Source organism: Panthera pardus, unplaced genomic scaffold, assembly GCF_024362965.1.
Source record: "Panthera pardus isolate Hobbes unplaced genomic scaffold, ASM2436296v1 HiC_scaffold_11, whole genome shotgun sequence".
Classification (NCBI taxonomy): domain Eukaryota; kingdom Metazoa; phylum Chordata; class Mammalia; order Carnivora; family Felidae; genus Panthera; species Panthera pardus.
Window position 1 is genome coordinate 82044084 of NW_026526666.1, and position 23332 is coordinate 82067415.

At 41.6% G+C, this 23332-nt stretch overlaps 1 protein-coding gene and 1 long non-coding RNA gene across 5 annotated transcripts in view; one reads left to right on the forward strand and one right to left on the reverse strand.

Moving 5' to 3' along the window:
* The first annotated feature begins 226 nt into the window (after positions 1–226).
* Positions 227–22518, forward strand: ZBTB8OS (zinc finger and BTB domain containing 8 opposite strand). Of its 4 annotated transcripts, none has more exons than XM_019429815.2 (7): positions 234–734; positions 10446–10470; positions 11000–11121; positions 11344–11426; positions 12404–12456; positions 14207–14243; positions 16928–17120. In XM_019429815.2, exons 1-7 carry the CDS (start codon positions 602–604, stop codon positions 17012–17014), a joined length of 540 nt encoding a protein of 179 aa, XP_019285360.1. In that variant the 5' UTR covers positions 234–601; the 3' UTR covers positions 17015–17120. The 4 variants fall into 4 exon arrangements, with proteins under 4 accessions (XP_019285361.1, XP_019285360.1, XP_019285363.1 ...); XM_019429818.2 differs by having other exon boundaries at positions 628–738; XM_019429817.2 differs by having other exon boundaries at positions 654–734; positions 10979–11121.
* LOC128775654 (uncharacterized) overlaps positions 17146–23332 on the reverse strand; it is a 69799-nt gene continuing 63612 nt past the window's right edge. The window contains exon 2 of the long non-coding RNA XR_008420558.1: positions 17146–17298. This is a non-coding gene — a long non-coding RNA (uncharacterized LOC128775654). The remainder of the gene's footprint in view (positions 17299–23332) is intronic.

Below are 23332 nucleotides of genomic sequence, written 5' to 3' on the forward strand. Positions count from 1 at the left end.
CAATCCGAGCGCAGCGAACCGCGGGGTGGGCGGGGAAGCCGCGTTCGCAGCCTATCCAGATGCATAAAATCGCTTTCTGCGGGGCCCAGGCGCGCGCCCCTCCCCTGCCCCCACTCGGCCGTGAGCCGACTTCCTTCGATTGCGCGCGCGCGGAGCTGGTGGGAGGGCGCCCGCCGTGTCACGTGAGATGTTTAGTCCGCACTCTACAGGGGGCAGCCATTTTCTTAAAGGCTGTTCCGCTCGCGACAATTTCAGAGCACTGACATGAAAAATCTGGGATGCTTTCGGGTCTAGTTATCAACTCTGGGAATGAGGCAGAAAGAAAACACGTCTACCACTCAGGCATAGGAGTGTCTAGCTCAAGTGTCTTACTACTTCCAGGTCCCCCAATTTACTTGTTTCTTGGGTTCTTAGAAGTGATGAAGCAAACGCAGAAAATAGGGCCTAAGCCTATTAAAGACGTGCTTCCACCGGCGGGTCCTAGGCCAGGAGTCTTAGGGTATAAGTACATCTGGGAGAATGGAGTCCCGGTCCTTTAAGGGTGTGTGCCAAGGGGCGGAGTCTAGAGCGGAAGTTGTAAATCAGGGCTGAAGTCCGGCTAATGAAGGGCGGAAGTGGAGTGTCCAGGGTTGTAATTATGGCGCAGGAAGAGGAAGATATTCGAGATTACAATTTGACTGAAGAGCAGAAGGCAATCAAGGCCAAGTATCCTCCAGTCATTCGGAAGTACGAGTGTGAGTAGGTGGCTCAGTTTTCTCATGCCCTCTTTCCCTGCCCAGGTCTTCTGGCCTCTCTTGCTTTACCCCATTAGGTGCTTCAGGCGTGATCCCATTTCGCCCTGTATTGTAGGTACGAGTCCGGGGGATGCTGGAGGATAAACTCACCTGGTCTGAGAGTCGGGAACTGGGCTGCTGCGTCTACAGTCTTTTGAACTCTTTCTACATATACCTAGTCACATTTATCTTGTGGGAATTTTATCAGTGTATTCTAAAGATAACCATATTTCTAAGCGTTTGCGGGGTTGTCTCCCCTACGTATCTCCCAACAGTGGGATGGTTAGAGCAGTGAATATACTTGTGCATCCTTTGTTTTGCACGTGTGCAAGTGTATCTGTAAATTTCCGAAGTTACGTTGCTTTGTCAAAGGATATGTGCATTTTTAAAATTTTTATTTATTTATTTTGGAGGGAGGCAGAGAATCCCAGGCAGGCTCTGCCCTATCAGCCTCATGTTGGGGCTCAGTCCCATGAACCGCGAGATCATGACCTGCGCCAAAATCAGGAGTCCCACGCTCAATAGACTGAGCCACCCAGGCACCCCAAGATATGTGCATTTTTAACTTTAACAGTTTTTGCTAAATTGATCTCCAGTGATGTTGTAACAGTTTATACTCTTGTCATTATGTGAGCGTGCTTTAGTCCTCACACTTCTGCCCATTTACTGCATTACCATACTTTGTCTTTTCCAATTTAAATATTTTGTGATATTAGTTGCATTTTGATTTTTTTTAACATTTATTTATTTTTTGAGAGACAGAATATGAGCGGTACAGGGGCAGAGAGACAGGCAGACACAAAATCCGAAGCAGGCTTCAGGCTCTGAGCTGTCAGCACAGAGCCAGACATGGGGCTCATATTCAGGAACACAAGATCATGACCTGAGCTGAAGTCGGATGCTCAACCAACTGAACCACCCAGGCGCCCCAGCATTTTTCTTATTATAAGTGAAGTTGAACATACTTAAGTATGTTTGGAGCTATTTGTATGTCCTCTTCTGGGATGTGTATATTCATATTTTGAACCCATTTTTCTATTCGATTGTTGGTCTTATTTTACTCTGCAGAAATTTATTTTTATGTAGTGAAATTTATTAACCCTTTTTATGACTTCGGGGTAATCATACTTAGGAAGGCTTTGTCCACTCTAAGATTGTAAAACAATTCTGTGTTTTCTTGTACATTTGGAAATGAAAACTTTTTTTTTTTTTTAATTTAAGTAAGCTCTGTGCCCAGTGTGGGGCTTGAACTCACCACCCTGAGTTCAAGAGTGGCATGCTCTACCAACTGAGCCAGCCAGGCGCCCCTGGAAATGCAAACTTACATTGAAGTATAATATACAGAAGACTGCACATACCATAAGTGAATGTTCACACACTGAATACACCTGTATACCTAATAACCATGTGGATAAACAATATTACAGCATCCTGTCTTATGCCCCTTTCCAATCACCACTGCCCTCCTCACTGCTCCCATTATCCTGACTTTTTTTTAAAGATTTTATTTTTAAGAAATCTCTACACACAACATAGGACTCGAATTCACAACCCTGAGATCTCAAGAGTTGCCCATGCCACCAATTGAGCCAGCCAGGTGCCCCCCATTTAACCTAACTTTTTTAACATCATAGATTAGCTTTGCCTGTTTGTTTTGGTTTTTTATGTTTATTTATTTTGAGAGAGAGAGATAGAGAGAGAATCCCAAGTAGGCTCTACACTGGGGCTCAAACTCACAGCGAGATCATGCTGAGGCAAAATCAAGAGCCAGACGCTTAACCGACTAAGCCGCCGAGGTGCCCCTATTCTATCTTTTAATATGTTGTAGGACACTCTCCCCTCACTACTGGCCCCTTTCCTGCCATTCTTGCTTTTTTTTTTTTTTTTCTATATGTAGATAAACATCAGCTATGTGTAAATATATACAAAACTAGTATGATGACTTCCATCTGCACATCACCCAGCTTCAGCAATGATCAGTTAATGGTTTACCTTTTTTTTATCTGTACCCTTATACCTCTGTAGGGGAGGAAAAAAATCTTTCTCCTATACCCATCATAGGTACATTGGCTGGGGCCCTACAAATCAGAAAAAACAAACTTATAAACACATGTGTTGCACATTCAACTGGAAGTATTTTTTTTTTAAGTTTATTTATTTTGAGGGGTGCTTGCATGGTTCAGTCGGTTGAGCGTCTGACTCGTGGTTTCGACTCAGGTCATGGTCTCACGGTTCATGGGTTTGACCCTGTATCAGGCTCTGCGCTGGCAGTGCAGAGCCTGCTTCGGATTCTCTCTCTCTGCCCCCTTTGCTCTCTGTCTCTCTCAAAATAAATAAACTTAAAAAACATTTTTAAAATTATTTTGAGAGAGTGTGTGAGTGAGTGGAGGAAGGGCAGGGAGAGAGAAAGAATCCCAAGCAGGCTCTGCACGGTCAGCCCAGCCCAAAGTAGGGCTCAAACTCCCAAACAGCTGAAGTCAAGAGTCGGATGCTTAACCGACTGAATCACCCAGGTGCCCCTCACATAGGAGTATTCAGTGATGAGTAACTCAAAGGGCTGGTTAGAACTTGAGCTTATATAGCGTCTTAACAGGAGCAGTAATTTTGTAGAGAAATGACAAGACAAAGGAAAAGCATTTTGTACTTCTGGGGCGGCCAATTGTGGGATGATAAATATATAGAAAACTAATGGAAGGTGAGGGCTAGTTAGGAAACTTTATTATGTAGATTCCTCTGGTGCTGACTGGGTGGATAAGGGTCTAGAGTTTTCTTTAATGATTGATTTCTGTCCTTGCTGATAGGCAAAGGGGAGCACCTTTATACATTTATGTTTTAGACATATAGTGGGAGGGCAGAGAGTTTTTCTTGTATCTTCTCTCATTTGTCTTCAACTCAAAATAATCTTTATACCTGAGTGGCATATTTCTGGCTACCTTTCACCTCCTTTTCATTTATTTAAAAATTTTTTTTTTTAACGTTTATTTATTTTTGAGACAGAGAGAGACAGAGCATGAATGGGGGAGGGTCAGAGAGAGGGAGACACAGAATCTGAAACAGGCTCCGGGCTCTGAGCTGTCAGCACAGGGGCCCAATGCGGGGCTCGAACTCACGGACCGCGAGATCGTGACCTGAGCCGAAGTCGGTGCTCAACCGACTGAGCCACCCAGGCGCCCCTCATTTATTTTAAAGTAAACTGCAGATAGGGGCACCTGGCTGGCTCAGTAGGTAGAGCATGTGACTCTTGGTCTTGGTGTTGTGAGTTCTAGCCCCACAATGGATGTAGAGATTACTTAAATAAATAAAAACTTTAAAAAATAAAATAAACCACAGATAAAAAATACTATTGGTATTTTCTCAATCATATTAATTATAAATTTAGGGAGAATTAAAACTTTAATATTTATATTAGGAGTTTTTTTTTTTTTGAGGAATGGTGTATGCCTTTCCATTTTTGAAATCTTGTGTATCCTGAGAAGGTTATTTTTAGGTATTTCATCTTTTTTGTTTCTTTTCCTTTTTAAAAAAATATTTATTTATTATGAGAGAGAGAGAGCGAGTGAGTGTGGGTGGGGCAGGGGAAGGAAAGAGAGAATCCCAAGGAGGCTCCATGCTGTCAGTGCAGAGCCTGACATGGGGCTCTATCCCACAAACCAGGAGATCATGACCTGAGCCAAAGTCAAGAGTTGGATGCTTAACTGAATGAGCCACCCAGGCGCCCATCTGTTGTTTTGTTTTTGTTATTGTTTTTTTTACAGTAATGTCTTTGCCATTGTGGGACTCAAACTCATGACCCTGAGATCAGGAGTCACGTGCTCTACTCACTGAGTCAGCCAGGCCCCCACACCTTTTTTGTTTCTGATGTAAATGATCTTTTCTGCCCTGATATCATCTCTTGTCTATCCTGTTATTGACTATAATTGTGAAAGCTGCTGAGTTGTGTAATTATTTACCCTGCCTCCTTATAGTATTCCCTTATAGTTAGTATAATTTTCAGTTGATACCCAAGAGTATCCAAATTTTTTTCATTGTACACTTTGAATTTTGTGTGTTCAACTGTGTTATAATAATATATGCATTATAAAACTCTGTTTTCTTTCCTCTAATACCACTTCTGACATCAAGTGTGTGGTTTCTCCACATCAGGCAGTTTTCCAGTTCTCTGACGCCAACTTGGGTATCAGTCAATTCAATTCTGTTCTGATCCTAACTCCCTGGAATTAACACAGACCCCACAGTTTAAGGGCTGAATTGCACAAGACTGCTTCCACTTCATATGGCAGCCCCAAATGGGGTACCCAAGCTACCCACACTTCTGCCTAACCAGTTGCAAATTCTGGTGTTCCCATGCATTCTCCTCCCACTCCTCCTTGGGCTCAAGTTCAATAATTTGCTAGAACAATTCACAGAACTCAGGTAACCATGCTTTACTTAGGTTTACCAGTTTATTATAGGGGATCCAACTGAGGAACAACCAGACGGATGCCATGCATAGAGCAAGGTATGGGGAGAGGGTCTGGAGCTTCCATGCCCCCTCTGGGCTTGTCGTCCTCCTAGCACATGGATGAGCTCACCAATGGGATGTTCTCCAGATCTCTTTAAGAGTCTATAACTCAGTCTCCTGCTCCACCCTCCACAGGCCAGGCACTCACACCTGGTGGTGAGGGGGTGGGGCTGGAAGTTCCCACTCTTTAATCATGATCTTCCTGGTGACTGCCCCATTCTAAGGCTATCTAGAGACCCTACCCTGAGTCACCACCATAGCATAGATTCAGGTGTGGACAGAAGGTAATAATTAATGAATAACAAACACTCTTATCACTCAGGAGAATCCAAGGGTTTTAGGAGCTTTGCCAGAAACCAGGGACAAAGGCCAAATATATATTTTTATTACACCACAGAAACATTCAGTAAATATAGCAATTAAGAATGAGAGAAAAGGGGCTCCTAGGTGGCTCAGTTGGTTAAGCGTCCGACTCTTGATTTTGGTTCAGATCATGATCTCCCCATTTGTGGGATGGAGCGCTGTGTTGGGCTCTGTGCTGGGAGCCTGCTTAGGATTCTCTTTCTCTCTCTCTCTGCCCCTCCCCCTGCACACGTCCTCTCTCTCTCTCTCTCTCTCTCTCTCTCTCTCTCTCTCTCAAAATAAGCATTAAAAAGGATGAGAGAAGAAAAATAGTTTAACTTTTTAATTTGTTGTACAGAAAAAACTTTTTGCCCAAAAATCCTGTTAATATTTTCATAATATGTTTCATGATTGTATCTATGGAGAGGATCATATATGAATTACATTAATCTATTTCCTAATAACTGAATCCGTGCATTCCAGGAATAAATCCCACTTGGTCATACTGGATTCTACTTGGCAACATTTTGTACAGTCTTTGAATTGATGTCATGTGAGATTAGTCTGTATTTTCTCCCAGCTTCATTTCTTTCCATAGACCACCCCCAAATCTCTCCCCAAGCTTTTCCTGTAGCCCTGTTTTTTCCTTTAAGACTGTGTAGACAACAGTGTAGTTGTCATCTTATTGATTCATTCAGCAATATGATTGAACACCTGTTGTGTATCATGCATTGAACAAAAATTGGAAATAAGAGAATGAGCAAACACGTACAGAGCACCCCTTAGTCTTTTGGCACTTACAATGTTAAGTCTTGTTTCCTTTGGGAATTCAGTCCAAGTTAAGTTGATTTCCTAGTCTCTCCTATGTTTCAGTTCTCAAAGTGTGACCCTTGGACCCCTGGGGTTCCCCAGACCCTTTCAGAGGATCTGTGATGACTAAAACTACTTTTGCAATAATACTGAGATACTTGCTCTTTCACTGTGTTGGTATTTGTGCTGATGGTGCAAAAGCATTGGTAGGTACACCTGCTGTCCCCTTAGCACAAATTGAGGCAACACCAAACTGTACTGGTAATCACTTTAGTCCTTAACCACTATGTACCTAAGGTTAAAAGAAAAAATCATTTTCACTTAGAGATGTCCTTGATGAATCAGTAAGGTCTGTCAGTTTAATTAAATCTTGACCAGTGAGTACATGCCTTTTTAATGTTCTGTGAAACAAAATGGGAAATGTGCATACAGTGTTTCTGTTGCTTGTCAAGGTATTGATGATTACCTTGAGGAAAAGAACTTGTGTAATTGAGTTGTGAGCTGGTTTTTTGTTTTGGTTTTGTTTTCATGGAAGACCCCCCCCCCCCTTTGTTTTCCTCCAAAGAATGACTGAAAGATGTAGTGGTGTTATTCAGTTAGGGGTATTTGGCAGATAATTTCTTTAAAACACTTCAAGGAAAAGAACACAATATTTGTTGGCAATGATAAAATTCAAGTATTTGAGTGAAATTCGAATTTTGGAAAACTTGTGTCTGTCATCATGAGCTTGACAGTTTCCTAGTACTAAAAGATCTTTCTGATGAGATTGGTGGTGATATTAACAAATATACGTATATATGTAATTTCACTTCATATAATTAAATGTGTCGACATTACCTGTATAAATCAATGAACTAATATTTTTTCAAAAGACCAGTGCTTTGGTGTTATACCATCAGGCACAGATAAGATCCGTTCTAGGCACAAGATAGAGTTAATGGATTTTAATGTTACAGAGTATGAAAATTCATTATAACAGCTTCAAATTCCACATTGCATGTTTCTAGTTTCGGTATAGCATCATGGAAGATTATATATAGTTTTGTGAAAAGCTATTAAGATACTCCTCCCTTTTTCTCCTACATATATGTGAGGTTGATTTTATGTACATATTTCAACTAAATCAATATGTTGCAACACATTGAAAGACATTCAAAATACTTACCTAAATGGTGCCACTCTTCTCACTAAAGTTTTGGGGAAATATGGTTATTTTTTATAAAGGTATGCAATTTATGTTTAGTGAAATGGCTTTGTTTTTTATTAATTATTACTATTTTCTAAAGATTTTATTTTTAAGTAATCTCTATACCCAATGTTGGGCTAGAACTCAATCCTGAGATCAAGGGTCACATGTTCTACTGACTGAGCCAGCCATGTGCCCCAATTTTGTTATTTTTAAATGAATTAATAAGTATTTAAACGTTTTTTCGTTAAAATTTCTAGTATGGTTAACATGGACAGATACAACACATATAAATCAAACCTTTTTGGGATCTTCAATAATATTTGAGTAAAGGGTTCCTAAGACCAAAAATTTGAGAACTGCTGGCCTATAGTAATCTGTCATTGTTCTTTCAAATTGTTTTTTAAAATGGAGATATAATTTACATATGGTAGAAGTGCTCAGATCTTAAGTGTAGAGTCTGATAAGTTTTGATAAACATATACATCCATTTATCATTGGAGTGTATTATACATTGGATTGTAGAACATTTCCATCACCCTAGAAAGTTCCCTTTTGCTTTTTTTCCTATAAGCCTCCCCCCCCCGCCCCCCGCCATGTCCTTACTTTGAGGCAGTTTGGATTTCTATTACCAGAGCATAATTTTGCCTATTTTAAAGTTTCACACAGTATAGATTCTTTTATGCCTGGCTTCTTCACTTAGTATCAAAGATAAACACAGCCGGACGTTAAAGTGGTGAATGACTTTTTTTCAGTAATTATAGTAAAAGAAAGAACTGAACTCCATTCCAAATTTTGCAGAGGTGATGGGGCCTTTTAAAGGGAGAATGGAGAAGAGGGGAGAGCAGGGGCCTCATAGATTCAGAGAAGTGAAAAATTACAAACAGTTAGTCTGCATAAATTCGATTAGGCCTGCAGGATTTGGTAGCAGGCAGTTACGGAAGTTAGGATTCGATCCTCCCACTGAGACCAGGAGTCCTTTATGCTGATTACATTTCAAAGGAGTGGCTCTGGAGTCCTTGAGAAGGACCCTGCTGAGTTGTAAGAGATAAATATTCACAGTTGTAAGCCCTTTATAGTAAATGCTTTAAGAAAGGGAGGTTAAGGGCCTATTGTTAGGTTTTGGTTGGAATGAACAATAAATTCTCCTGTCTGTGTAGCGCTTTCCCCGGCAGGTAATCTAATGCTTTGGGGCCAGGGTGATCCTCGGAACTAGGCTTATGCTGCTAGAAGTCCAGCTGTGCTAAAGTTTGATCACTCTTGTCACAGAGGAGTTTGGATAGAGGTGTTACATGCTGAGAGTTCTGCAGTTTTCACTTAATGTTTTTGAGATTCATGTTAATGCATGAGTCAGTAGATCACACCATTTTAAAAAAAATGTTCATTTATTAATTTTTGAGAGAGAGAGAGTGCAAGCGGAGGGGGGAGGGAGGACAGAGAGAGAGGAAGGGAGAGAATCCTAAAAAGGCTTCTTGCCGTGAGCGCAGGGCCTGTCGCGGAGCTCAGACCCATGAACCATGAGATCATGGCCTGACCCAAAACCAAGAGTTGGATTCTTAAGGAACTGAGCCATCCAGGTGCCCCAGTAAGTCACACCATTTTATCGCTGAGTAGTATTGCATTGCATCTTTATCTGTTCCCTTATCGGTGAACTTTCGGTTTTTCATTTTGGGGAATCCACTGCTGTGAGCATTCTGGACACATGCTTTCATTACTCTAAGGTTAATACCTGTCATTTTCTTTTAACTTCTTTATCATCTCTGCTGGTCATCTCTGGTGCCTAAAACATATTAAGTCCACAGGAATATTTTTGAGTGACTTGGAGAAGAATTTGAGCCTTGAGTGTCACCAGAAAACTATGTGTTATGGTACAAAATCTACTACACTGGCACTCAGGACGTCTCAATTCTAGGCCCAACTTTGCCTCTAAACAACAGTAGTCTTTAACAAGTCCCACGATCTCTTTGGATTTCAGGTTTCTTCTTCTTTTTAAAAAATTTTTTAAAGTAATCTCTACACCCAACATGGTCTCAAACTCACAACCCAAGGTCAAGAAGTCACGCGCTCTACAGATTGAGCCAGCCAGGTGCCCCAGTTTTCTTCCTGTCCGTGAGGGAATTATATTAAATGAGCTGCAAGGCTTCCTTCTAGCCTGAATATTCAATGATCTAAGTAGGAAGAACTGACAGAAGTCATGCTACCAGTGAAGAGTAGACTGAAATGTTGGGATAAACAGATCCAGTGGGAGTTTGCTGTAGTAGCAGGTGTTGCTTTCAGGTGTTTCTGTGGGGATAATCAGGAAGAAGCTCATAAACATCGTGTTGAGTTTACTTTTTTAAAATTTTTTAATGTTTGTGTACTTTTGAGAGAGAGAGAGAAAGCACGAATGTAGGGGCACAGAGAGGGAGACAGAGGATCTGAAGCGGGCTCTATGCTGACAGCAGAGAGTCCGACACGGGGCTCCCAACTCAGTGAACCGTGAGATCATGACCTGAGCTGAAGTCGGACACTTAACCGACTGAGCCACCCGGGCGCCCCTACTTTTTTTTTTTTTTTCAGTAATTTATTTATTTTTGAAAGAGAGAGCAAGAAGAGGAGGGGCAGAGAGAGAGGGAGACAGGATCTGAAGCGTGCCTGTGCTGACAGCAGTGAGCCTGAGGGGGGCTCGAACTCTTGAACCCCGTGAGATCATGACCTGAAACAGAGTTGGATGCTCAACTGACTGAGCCATCCAGGCACCACAGAAGGATAATATTCTTAATAATGAACTAGAGTTTCTTGTGACTTGCAAGTCAAGTTCAATGACGTATGTGTTTTCCCCTCTCTCCCTCAGATTTGGATCATACGGCAGATGTCCAGTGAGTATACCTGCAATTTATGTCTTTGAAATCATGTTCTTAAATAGGAAGTCCGATGTTTTAATCTCGATGTCCCTAATTTTATTTTATTATTTATCTATTTATTTTTTAAAGTGTATTTATTTTGTGAGGGAGGGAGAGAGAATGTGCACACAGATGCACACACAACCCAGGGAGGGACAGACAGCGAGGGAGAGGGAGAATCCTCTCTGTCAGCACAGAGCCTGACGTGGGGCTCAGACCCACAAACTGTGAGATCATGACCTGAGCTGAGATCAAGAGTTGGACACTTAACCAACTGAACCACCTAGATGCCCCTTGATGTCCCTAATTTTAATTTTCTCTTCCTATTTTCGTTCCTTTACAACATGAAAATGATGGTTTAAAAGAACCCAGTTTCTGTGCCATTAAATTGATTGCTGCCTTTGGTTTTGTATTTACCATGCTAATTTTATTTTGACTTTGCTGTCAAGTTTTCTCTCTTGCTCTCTTGAATTTTATTACACAGGGCATAAATGTATTTCTTTAGGTTACATGCGTGGGGAGATACTCTGGAGGAAGCATTTGAGCAATGTGCAATGGCCATGTTTGGTTACATGACAGATACTGGGACTGTGGAGCCCCTCCAAACACTAGAAGTAGAAACCCAAGGTAACCAATTTGTTTTCAGGGAAGAAATTGTTATGCAGATGTGCAGTGTTGTACATGATTTCAGTATATTTTCACAATAAGAACAACTAAATTAATTATGAGCTTGTTCTTCCTCTTTTCGGCTAGCCTAAGAAATTCATTACACTTTTAAATTCAAACAAGTTTTTAGAGAGGAGAATCATTAAACATCATACTGTCACGGTTCTTCTTGATCCTGTGTAGGAGATGACTTAGAGTCTCTTCTGTTTCACTTTTTGGATGAGTGGCTTTATAAGTTCAGTGCTGACGAATTCTTCATACCCCGGGTAAGCAACGTTTTTTCTTTTTTACTGAGCAAACGGGTTCTAGTTCAGATTTTAAGAGAACAAATGATTGAGAATAGAATGTGTGATGCAAAACCAAGCCATACAGATCCTAAGATGATACTGATTTGTAGAAAACAGGGACTCCTTGGTTAATCTGCCTTTGCCTATGTATATGCATCTTGTAATATTTAGATCTCTTACCATATACTTGTCACTAATCAGGATTGTGTGATAAGAATGCACCTGCTGTCTTCACCCACACTTTTTATGTCTCCCTAGTTTGAGCTATATTTATGTCCATCCATATGTTCCTTTGTCCCTTGTGAAATTTTGCAACTCTGCCATGTTGGCCTAAATTTAAAAATTGCTGTCAGTTTTCCTTAACATGAAAAAGGAAAATCAAATGGAGATTGCCTGTTGCCTTCAGCCTCTAGAAGGGAATCTATCTCAACATCACTGTTACCTAACACACAGCGCCTTGCTTCCTTGCTTCCATAATCACTCCATTCTCTCCCTTCCCAGCTATGCTACATACACTCTTCTAACTGGTCCCTTGTCCTGCAGAGTTCAAGAGCCTACAGTGTTAGTTAAAAATGGGCCAAGAATGATTGAAATCCTGTATCATTCTATTCTATTTTACAGAGAAAGTTCTTGACTCCTGTTTTTAGAGTGTACGTTTTTCAAGAACGTTTCTCTTCACTATATAAGAAAAAAACCTTATTTCCTTGAAATATATTTAGTTTGTTGTTCTACTTTAGTTAACATTTTAATTTTCTTTGCGTCAGGGAAGTTGTACATTGTTATTTTCTAGGAAAGGGGACAACCTAGACATATTTTTGTTAATTAAAGTATAACTGACATACAATATTATGTCAGTTTCAGGTATACAACATAGTGTTTTGACAGTTATTAGACATGTTTTAGTAGATGGTCTATTATGAACATTTTTTGAAATTAAATTTTCTTTTCCTCTTTAGGAAGTGAAGGTACTTCATATCGATCAAAGAAATTTCAAATTACGGTCAATTGGGTATGTTTTGAAGATCTTTTTAAGTAACAAGCCATGAAAGATGTTAAAATTATATTCTTCACTGAACGTACTGGGCAGGAAAACAGAAATGTTAAGTCAGAGGTCCCATTGCAGCCCAGTGGGCCTCTGCAGATTAAGCTTTGTGAACCCTAGGAGCAAGGGCTTTGGTCCTCAGCTTTGGAAGACCAGAAATGTGTCAGAACAGAGTTAATTTTGGTTCTTAAACCTGATTCCCAATTTATTGATTTTTTTTTTATGTTTATTTATTATTGAGAGAGAGAGAGAGAGTGCAAGCCCAGGAGGGACAGAAAGAGAGGGAGACACAGAATCTGAAGCAGACTCCAGGCTCTGAGCTGTCAGTACAGCAGAGCCCAGTGCAGGACTCGAACCCACGAACTGTGATCATGACCTAAGCCGAAGTCAGGCGCTTAACCAACTGAGCCACCCAGGCACCCCTGGTTTGTTTTGTTTGGTTTGGTTTTTAAGATTTATTTTAGAGAGAGTGTGAGTAGGGTAGAGGGGCAGAGAGAGAGAATCGTAAGCAGGCTCCATGCTCAGTGTGAACCCCATGTAGGGCTCAGCCCCACAGCTGTGTGATCATGAACTGAGCTGAAATCAAGAGCCGTATACTCAACCAGCTGAGTCACCCAGGCTCCCCTCTTTTAGGTTATTTCTATGTAAAGCCTATTTTTTCCACTTCATGTTGAATTTGATTCATTTCTTTTTTCTTTTTGTAAAGTGAGGTCTTTTATTCTTCTCCCTCCTTTTTTTTTTTTTTTTTTTTTTTAATGGGTATGGAATCAGCCTTATCCAAGGGTATTTAGCTAATAAATGGTTGAACAGAAATTTAAAACTTTGTTCTTTTTACTACCAATACTGCTTCTCCAACTGTGATCTCTAGCCACATTCATCTTGAAGGGAGAGAAGATACTTATCCCGGGTTCTAGGAAAGTACCCTTCTAGGGCCTTCTATGCACAGACCATGGACATTTTCTCAAAAGTTATAAAATAAGAGCACATTACAGAATGTAGTATTTTGCCTCTGTGATACTCAGGCCTACTTTCTCCAGTGGGAGATAGTATTTAAATCATTGTATAGCCTTGGGTACAGTGAAAATTTTGAACATGCGGCTGTATTTATTTATTAAAAACTTTTTTTTAATGTTTATTTATTTTTGAGAAAGAGACAAAGCATGAGCAGGGGAGGGGCAGAGAGAGAGGGAGACACAGAAGCTGAAGCAGGCTCCAGGCTCTGAGCTGTCAGCACAGAGCCTGATGTGGGGCTTGAACTCACTGACCGTGAGATCATGACCTGAGCTGAAGTTGGCTGCTCAACTGACTGAGCCACCCAGGTGCCCCTATTAAAAACATTTTTTAATGCTTATTTTTGAGAGAGAGCGCAGGTGCATGAGTGGGGGAGGGGCAGAGAGAGGGAGACACAGGGGCAGAGAGGGAGACGCAGAACCACAAAGAGTCTCTAGACTTCATGCTCTAGGCTGTCAGCACAGAGCCAAATGCGCGGCTCTAACTCACGAACCACAAGATCATGACCCGAGTCGAAGTTGGACGCTTAACTGACTGAGCCACCCAGGTGCCCCTCAAACTGAAATTTAAAGCCCCTTATCCCTCCCATCTCTTTTGGCCTTCTCATATCTTAACCACATTTATAAGATTTATTTTAAAATATGTAAAGGGAGAACAGGTATTAAATCCTGGAAGTCTAAATCATGTTTTAATTTTCCTTCTCAAGGTGGGGAGAAGAATTTTCATTGTCCAAGCACCCTCAGGTATGTTTAAATCCAGCCATTAAGAACATTTTCTACTTTCTTACCATAAAGTTAGTATATGCCAGTAAACTTTAGTGAGTTCTAATAAATTGGTGTGAAGTAAGTGGTAAGTTTTCCTCAGGCTTCCCTGACCATGTTATGTTTAAGCGCTGATTCCACACATCTGATTTGGTGGATTAGGAGTCAGCACTTGGGCTCCAGGGTCAGGTTTGTTACAGATTTTTATGGGATTTAAAAGTCCCTTTGCCTTTTCAAGCTTCTGTATCTCTTCCTGTGATGAAGGTTTTAGACTGAATGTTCTCTAAAGTACCTTCTACTTTCTGTGCTTCTCCGGATTCTGTATTTGCCAACCTGTATGACTCCACTCTATACCAGTCAAATCTGTATATAGGAATAGGGGGAGGCAAATTTTTTCTGTAAAGGGCTAGATAATGTTTAAAGCTTTGTGGAACAAGAGTGATAGAAGAAAAATATTTAGCTCCTTTATTGTATCACTATAGCCACCATAGACAATACATAAACGAATGAATGTGGTTGTATCCCAATAAAACTTCATGGACATTGAAATTTCAATTTCATATCGTTTTCAAATGTCATGAGGTATTCTTTTGTGGTCCCCCCCCCCCCCAACCACTTAGACATGTAAAAACCATTCTTAGGTGGTAGGACTATACAAAACCAGGTGGCAGCCTGGGTTTGCCCTGTGATTTGCAGGTTGCTGACCCTTGTGTTTAGGCCAAAGAGACCTAAATTAGTTGAGGGTGACTGGGAAGTCCTGGTTGCTTCTAGTAGCTACAGTATCATTTCTTCAAGCACAACATAATGAAATGAAGCCTGATGAGGGAACTTCGGGAGAGAAGCTTAAAAAGAGAGAAACCGCTAGAAGGGAGCATGTGAATTACAATACAAACGACACGTGGAATTTTCTTTTGAACATCTTATGTGTGAGGTATATATTAGACATCTAAATGGAAATGTCTCATAATAGGCATTTGCCTATAGGATGTCTTGTTCAGGAGATAGCTATCTCTGCAAACATAAATCTGGGAGCCACCACTGAGCAGAGGATATCTATAGCCATAGGATTAGATGTGATTATGTCGGAAGGAGTATAGATAAGAGAGAGTATAGAGGGGACTGAGCCCTGGGGTACTAAGTTTGGAAGAGACAAAGCCAAAAAGTAAAAGACAAGGAGAACCTCATGAAAGGGAGCAAAAGAAGAGGGGGTGCCCTAAAGCCAGATATCTAATGATCTTGAGACCGCTCAGAGGTTGCGTAAGATGAGGATTGAGAATTATCCATGGGTTTACTAATCAGTGGAAAGATACATGGGTCAAAGAGAGAATGAAAGATAGGAAAGTGGAGGCAATGTATTGAGACAGTTCTTTTGAAGAGTTTGAAAAGGGGAACTACTAGCCAGAGGGGAATGCGGTTGGAAAGGGAGGAGTTTGTGTGTGTGTGTGTGTGTGTGTGTGTGTGTGTGTGTGTGTGTGTGTCTTGTTTTAGCTACAAGGTTTATAGCACCAGCGTAGGCTGTGTGGAAGTGATCTAGGAACTTGGGGCAAATTGATCATGCTGGAGAGGAAGAGAATAATTTCAGAACAAAGACCTTACGTTTTGGTAAAGGGGGGTGTGGGGTGGTGTGTTCAGGTACAGGAGCTGATCTTCTGATAGGAGCAGGGACGGGCTGTTCATTGTAATGGGAGGAAAGGCTAATGGAGAAGATAAGTCACTTCTTGCTGATTGCTCCTGTTTTCTCTAGGAGGCCTGGTGTGAGGGTGAGAATGAGGGAGGAATCCTAGAGGTGAAGATGGAAAGTAATTGTTTCAGAGACTGAGCAAGGGAATTTAGTGGCAAATGTAGGATGACTAGTCAGTGCTGAGTGCCCTTTTGAGATTGTGGATGTGATTTAAAGTGACACCACTTAGTATGGTGTGTGCTGCCGTAGGCAGAAAGTTGAATTTGATTTAGGTTGTGGTTTCACCGGGTGATTGTGGCAGAGGGAAAAAAGCAAAGGTGGGTGCCATTCAGATCCATCTGGGAAACATTCAGATTTCTTTTGTGCCATAGAGCTAGCAAATGCCAGTTGCCTATTGCTGGCTATGTTTTGTGCTGCAAAGAATTATTGTAGATTCTTTTCTAGAATGGGAAGGAACCAAGAGAACATCTAATCCTGTGGTTTTAAACCAGGGCAGGCGAGGGGGGATTGTCATGTATCAGAAACATGTGGAGAGAGAACCCAGGAAGTAAAGTGAGTTGGCAGCTGAGGAGGAGAGGGGTCTGTGTTCCTAGGCCCCAGGTTAGACTATAAGGAGGAGGTCCCGAGAAGGAGCTCTGAGCCAGACCGTAGGAAAGCTTTGGGCTCCTTGACTCAGTCCACTTGGTAAATGAAAAAGGGGATGCTGGAGAGGTCAGCCAGCCTCCTTATCCAGGTAGAAACAAAGCCAGGATTAGAGCTTCATCTCTTACCTCCCAGTCAGCGCTCTTTCCCTGTGCACATGTGGCTTCTCATTTTTACCGGATGACTGTACAATGCTGTACAAATAACTGCTTGTATCACGTGAGTTTTTAGTTTTTCAGAATAATAGTAAAATTTGGCCTTTCTGCCTATTGTTGTAGAGTTACTGATCCTGAGTTTGATTTTCATTTTTTCCTATTTGTTTTTTCCCTAACCCCAACTTTAGGGCACTGAAGTCAAGGCAATAACGTACTCAGCAATGCAGGTCTATAATGAAGAGAAGCCAGAAGTTTTTGTGATCATTGACATTTAAGATGCCAAAAAAACAAGAAAAACCCCCTCCTATGAAGAACTGTTTTTTCTCTTCTTTTTAAGAAGATACCATGATACCATGATATAAATTCTACAGTATCTGTTGATATATGGAGATTTGCAGAACAGAACTTTTTTTTTTTTTTTTAATGTTTATTTTCGAACTAGAGAGAGTGTGAGTGGAGAAGGGACAGAGAGAGACAGACAGAAGATCCGAAGTGGGCTCTGCACTGACAGCACAGAGCCCGACGTAGGGCTCAAATTCATGAACCGCAAGATCATGACCTGAGCCAAAGTCACTTAACCATCTCAGCCACCCAGGCGCCCACAGAACAGAACTTTTTTTTTTTTTTTTTTTTTTTAACATTTATTTATTTTTGAGACAGAGAGAGACAGAGCATGAATGGGGGAGGGGCAGAGAGAGAGGGAGACACAGAATCGGAAGCAGGCTCCAGGCTCTGAGCCATCAGACCAGAGCCTGACGTGGGGCTCGAACTCACGGACCGCGAGATCGTGACCTGAGCCGAAGTCGGACGCTCAACCGACTGAGCCACCCAGGCGCCCCCAGAACTTTTTAACTTAAAGTGTGACTTTCGGAAATGGAACATCAAGGTGCAGGTTTGGTCCGTGTTACGCAAATACTCAAACTTTAAAGAATTCTTCAGGTGGCAAGTATGGCTTCTCATCTCTTAGTCCCCTGCTGTAGTAGCACCCTTCTAGTGAAACGTCCTGCCTGGTCCCCAGAGGGACCAACGGTGTCAGCAGCAGCCCAGGATACTCTGAACCTTCCGTAGTCTTATCGAATTTAGTTTGAAAAAAAAATAACAATAACTTGAGAAATCCTACAACCAGGACTTTGCTTTTTTCTGAATTGGTTAACACATATATTTTCTATATATACATTAAGAGAGGTTTTGTTTTAGATTTCCTGTGGGACAGAGCCATCCTGTATGCCACTCGGTTTTCTTAGAAGAAATAATTATAGTTGGAACAGTTGGAAGACTTCTCTAGAAAGAGTCCTGAGTTTCTCTCTTTCTCACTATTTTAAACCACTAATGTATGGACACTTTTCCTATTTTCTCGTAAGAACAAGTCAGTGCCCTTACAAACGAGCCCCTTCCAGGAGTGCCTGGGTGGCTCGGTCAGTTAAGTGTCAGACTTCAGCTCAGATCATGATTCTCGCTGCAGTTCATGGGTTTGAACCTTGTGTCGGGCTCTGTGCTGACAGCTTGGAGCCTGGGGCCTGCTTCAGGTTGTGTCTCCCTCTGTCTCTGCTCCACCCCTAGTCTCGCTCTCTTTCTTTCTCTCTCTCAAAAAATGAATAAACATTAAAAAAATTTTTAAATAAAAAAATGGGCCCTTCTAACGTGATTTTATATTAAAGCCCATATATTTATACAGTTGGAGAAGAAAACTGTTTTACATTTCTTTGTGTTTTTCTGAGTTCTTCATTGTGGAAAAAAAACACGTTAAAAATGATCTAAACTTTTCAAAGTAGGTAATGTAATGAAACTGCTTCTGTTTGATTTGCAACATTATTCTATTCTCTGTTCATTGATTGAGGTATTTGTTGTCACCACAAGAATTTGCAAAGTTGCTATTTATTCGCACATACAGGAGAAAAGATTGCCACTGGGTGGTGCCAGATACCATTACGGCATGCTAAACTTGACCTAAAACGAAATGGTGAGCTTCCGAAGTGTTCTCAGCACTGTATCTTTTGCTAGCTCTCTAGAAAATAGAGCTAATGGAGACTAGGCCAAGAGCCTACCATTTGAATAGTAGTTCTTGCAATGAATACATAGCAGGATCACTGGGGTGGTGTTTCTCCCCCTTCTTTATTTTGAGGTACATTTTGTTCATTTGAATTGTGGCCCTCTAAGCAAAAACTGTCTAGAAGAACCTCTCTGCCTTTTGTCAGGATGAATTTCCAGGCTAACCTAAGTCCCTTTTTTTCATGGACCCCTTTGTATATCATGTGCTAGTTGGGACATTGATTGTGAAAATGAGCAGAGGGATATTGTGAGTCCAGTGGAAGAGCTGAATCCAGAATAAGAGCTCTTGGGATGTATTAAGCCAAGTAGGGTATAGTCTTGACTGGGAAAAAAAACGGGTAACCGCATCTCTTACCACCAGTGCTGTGTAATGGGGTTCAGTAAAAGCAAGTCAGTTTTAATTACACAATATGAATTCTATTTCCTTTTATTTATAATAAATTTATAATTTATTAACTATTTTATGTGTATTTTAAAATGCAGTTTGTGGGGTGCCTGGGTGGCTCAGTCGGGTAAGCGTCCGACTTCGGCTCAGGTCATGATCTCGCGGTCCGTGAGTTCGAGCCCCGCGTCGGGCTCTGTGCTGACAGCTCAGAGCCTGGAGCCTGTTTCAGATTCTGTGTCTCCCTCTCTCTCTGGCCCTCCCCCGTTCATGCTCTGTCTCTCTCTGTCTCAAAAATAAAATAAACGTTAAAAATAAAATAACATAACATAAAATAAAATAAAATAAAATAAAATAAAATGCAGTTTGTGTTAGGGGTGCCTGGGGGGCTCAGTCAGTTGAGCGTCTGACATCGGCTCAGGTTATGATCTCACAGTTTGTGAGTTTAAGCCCCATGTCGGACTCTGTGCTGACAGCTCAGGGCCTGGAGCCTGCTTCGGATTCTGTCTGCCTCTCTCTGCTCCTTCCCTGCTCACACTCTGTCTCTCTCTCAAAAATAAATACTAAAAACACTTTTTCTTTTAAATGCAGTTTGTGTTCATTTTTATGCCAAAATGAAGATGCTCAGTGGAAGGAAAATGAGTATGTTACCTTTGTGTGTGAAGTTGGCATTCTTGACCCAGCAGCAGCACACAATTTATTTGTTCATTTTTGTTTTTTTATTGAGACGGTCGTACAGTCTCCCCCCCGCCCCCGACTCTTTAGTTTCAGCTATGTCTTGGCCTCGGGAGCATATTTTTCTCCTACCGTATAGCATTCCCACTCATTGTCACTTTTGTGTCTTATTCTCCTATCTGGGCTGTCTTGCCCCTTTCCAAAAACATGAACAGCACATCCAGTGCCCAAGGAGTCACAGAAGTAATGAGAGTGAACTGTGGGTGTTTGGCTGAAGATTCATGCAGTAGCTACGGGGGCAGCTGCCTCACAGCTCTTGCCCTTATTGCTACTGTGAATACAGGCCTAGTGCTGCACTTTTCGTGACACCCCACAATTGGGATTTTTATGTGAAAGTCCCAAGTTTGGGGAAAGAAGAAAAAAAAAAAAAAACCACTACAGATCATCACAATGGGAAAACAAATTGCGGGCTGAATCTCGTCCACAGGTTGCTGGTCGGAAAAGCACAGCTCAAGGGGCGCCTGGGTGGCTTAGTTGGTTAAGCGTCCCAACTGTTGATTTCGGCTCAGGTCATGATCTCACAGTTTGTGAGTTCGAACCCTGCCTCAGGCTCTGCTAAGGAGCCTGCTTGGGATTCTGTCTCCTGATTTCTCTGCCCCGCCCCCACTCGCACGCGATCTCTCTCAAAAACATAAACTTCAAAAGAAATATTAAAAAAAAAAAAAAGCTCAAGTCCCATTTTCTTAAGGCCTTCCTAATATTCTAGCCTTCTGTGGTCTTTATGTCTCCCTAGTTAGCTTTAAAGATTTGCAGCCTTAATGTTTTAATTGTTCAGTGTTTGCTAGCCTCATCCCTCTAAACAGAAGGAGTGCTTCCCGATGGCACATAACGGATGGTCCATCACTGCCTGGTGGTCTCTGGGTTAAGCATCTCGGAACTGCATCAAACTCAAGCAGAGCTTGATCATCTCCTTGAGCAGATCTACAAAAGCGTAAGATTGCAAGTCACAAGCCTCAATTTCTAGCCCTCACTCTGCTGTCTAACCTTGGACCTGCTTCCCCATCTGCATATTATAAGTGTTAGTGGGGCACCTGGGTGGCCCAGTTGGTTGAGCTTCTGACTTTGGCTTAGGTCATGATCTCGTAGTTCGTGAGTCTGAGGCCCACATCGGGCTTGTTGATGTCAGTGCACACACTGCTTCGGATCCTCTGTCAACCTCTGTCTCCCTCCTGCATGGGCTCTGTCAAAAATAAACAAACATTTAAAATAAGTAAACAAAACAAATGAAACGGGAGTGTTAGTGATTCCTGAACTTTCCAGTTTTAAGTTTCTGTGGTCCTGTATACTGTATTTTAAACAAGTGAGCTGAGAACGAGGTTTCTGCAGTTTCTGTTTGTTTAGGTCCAAAGCACACCCATCAGCATCTTCTCATTCACTCTTCTCAGACAGCCTTTGTTGTGAGTATGGCTGGATGTGCTCTGATGGCAGCAATTTGCCGTAGTGGACATTCCATAGTGGCATGGTGACCTTTTCTCACTGGTGTGTCTCCCTCCCAAGTGGGCTAAGTGGTTATCTGTCTCTGTGACCACTTTGCCAATTCTCTTTCCACTTTGTTATTTTGCCACTTGGGCTTTGGAAGAAAATGTTCAAGAAGGGTGGAAAAAGAACAATTTATACCCTCCTCAAGGTGGGGCATGTGCACTGAGTGAACTAGAATTCTGGCCCATCCCCACCTCTGAAGTCTGAGCTTCAATCAGAAGGCTTTGAGGATTCCAGATTGAGACCGAGGATTCTGTTTCTTCATCTAAGAAACCAGGGAATTGGAAAGGATGTCCTCCAAAAGCTTTCAGAGCAAATATCCACAGAACTTAGTGACTATAGTACTTTATCAATGTTGTTGCCCATCTAATGTACTATAAATAATTTTTATTTTGTTACCTATCAAATGAACGATGTCTAATTCTGGACATGCAAGAAAGTACTCTTAGGAAAAGGGCCAACATATTTATTTTGTCATAAACGCATATCCAGGACTGGTCTGTGTGAAGTATTTTCCCAAGTGCTTTCAGTATGTTTCCCATTTGTCCTTACAGTATTTTTTTCTTTTCTTCCTTTTTTTAGAGAGCGTGCACATGAGTCGGGGAGGGGCAGAAGGAGAGAGAGAATCTTAAGCCGGCTCTATGCCCAGCGGATGGGTTTATGACCTGAGCCAAAATCAAGAGTCAGACGCTTAACCGACTGAGCCACATAGGTGTTCCATGTTCTTCCAGTATTTCTACATGTGGTATCTGCATTTTACAAACATGGAAATTAGTAACACCTAGAACCACCTGGCTGTATGACTCTCTTCATTGTCTTCATACCATATCCTTTAATATATAACAAATCACATTTATGTAATGATCCTCTGAGGTTAGTATAGCAGCCATCACTCACATTTTATATATAAGGAAACACTTCATGTTTGGGTGATATTTCTAAGGTACAACCCAAAAAGAGATCACTGACAAAGATTGTGCCACTTTCTCTGACATTTATTCTGAAAGTTCAAAAGTTAATGGTATTTAGCAGAGACATTTGAACTATAGAAACGTCTGGTTTCCTAGGACAAGACAGTAAAGAATGGTGGATTTCTACTGTTTCTTCCCACTGTCAAATAAATATACAACTGTGTGTGTGCGTTTTAATTTATATCTATATATTAAATTTTTAAAACATTTATTCACTTTTCAGAGACAGAGACAGAGCATGAGTGGGGGAGGAGCAGAGAGAGAGGGAGACACAGAATCCGAAGCAGGCTCCAGGACTGCTATCAGCACAGAGCCTGACGTGGGGCTTGAATTCACAGACCGCAAGATCATGACTTTAGCTGAAGTCAGATGTTTAACGGACTGAGCTCCCTAGGCGCCCCTATATCTATGTATTTTTAAGTAGACCCCACACCCAATGTGGGGCTCGAACTCATGACCCCAAGATCAAGAGCTGTATGCTTCACTGACTAGGCCAGCCAGGCCCCCGTGTGTGTGTTTTAAACTGCTTCCAAGTATAACTGTTAAGGTCATTAGAGTCATGGATTCTGATGCTGACTCTGTCATTCATGAACTGTATGACTTCAGGAAATTTCCTTAACCTATCTGAGGCTTAGTCTCCTCAACTCTGAAATGGGGAGGATGACCACTGACAGACCAGGTTGCTGTGCAATACCCCAGCATCGCTGGGGTCATTAAGAATCTTATTTTGTAAATGAAAAAAAAAAGGGGGAGTAATTTTGGAATTACACTTGGAGCTGTGGACTATGCTAGCGTTATTTTGAGGGGCTGGACTGTTGTAAACAGCACAAACCAGAGCCAGATCACTGGGGTCCCTGAACAGTCCTGGTAAGCCACTTACTAACTGTCCACTTTGGACATGTTGCTTTACCTCTCTGCCTTAATTTCTTTATTTGAAGTGATGATGATAGTACTTGTAGGATTGTTAAGAAGATTAA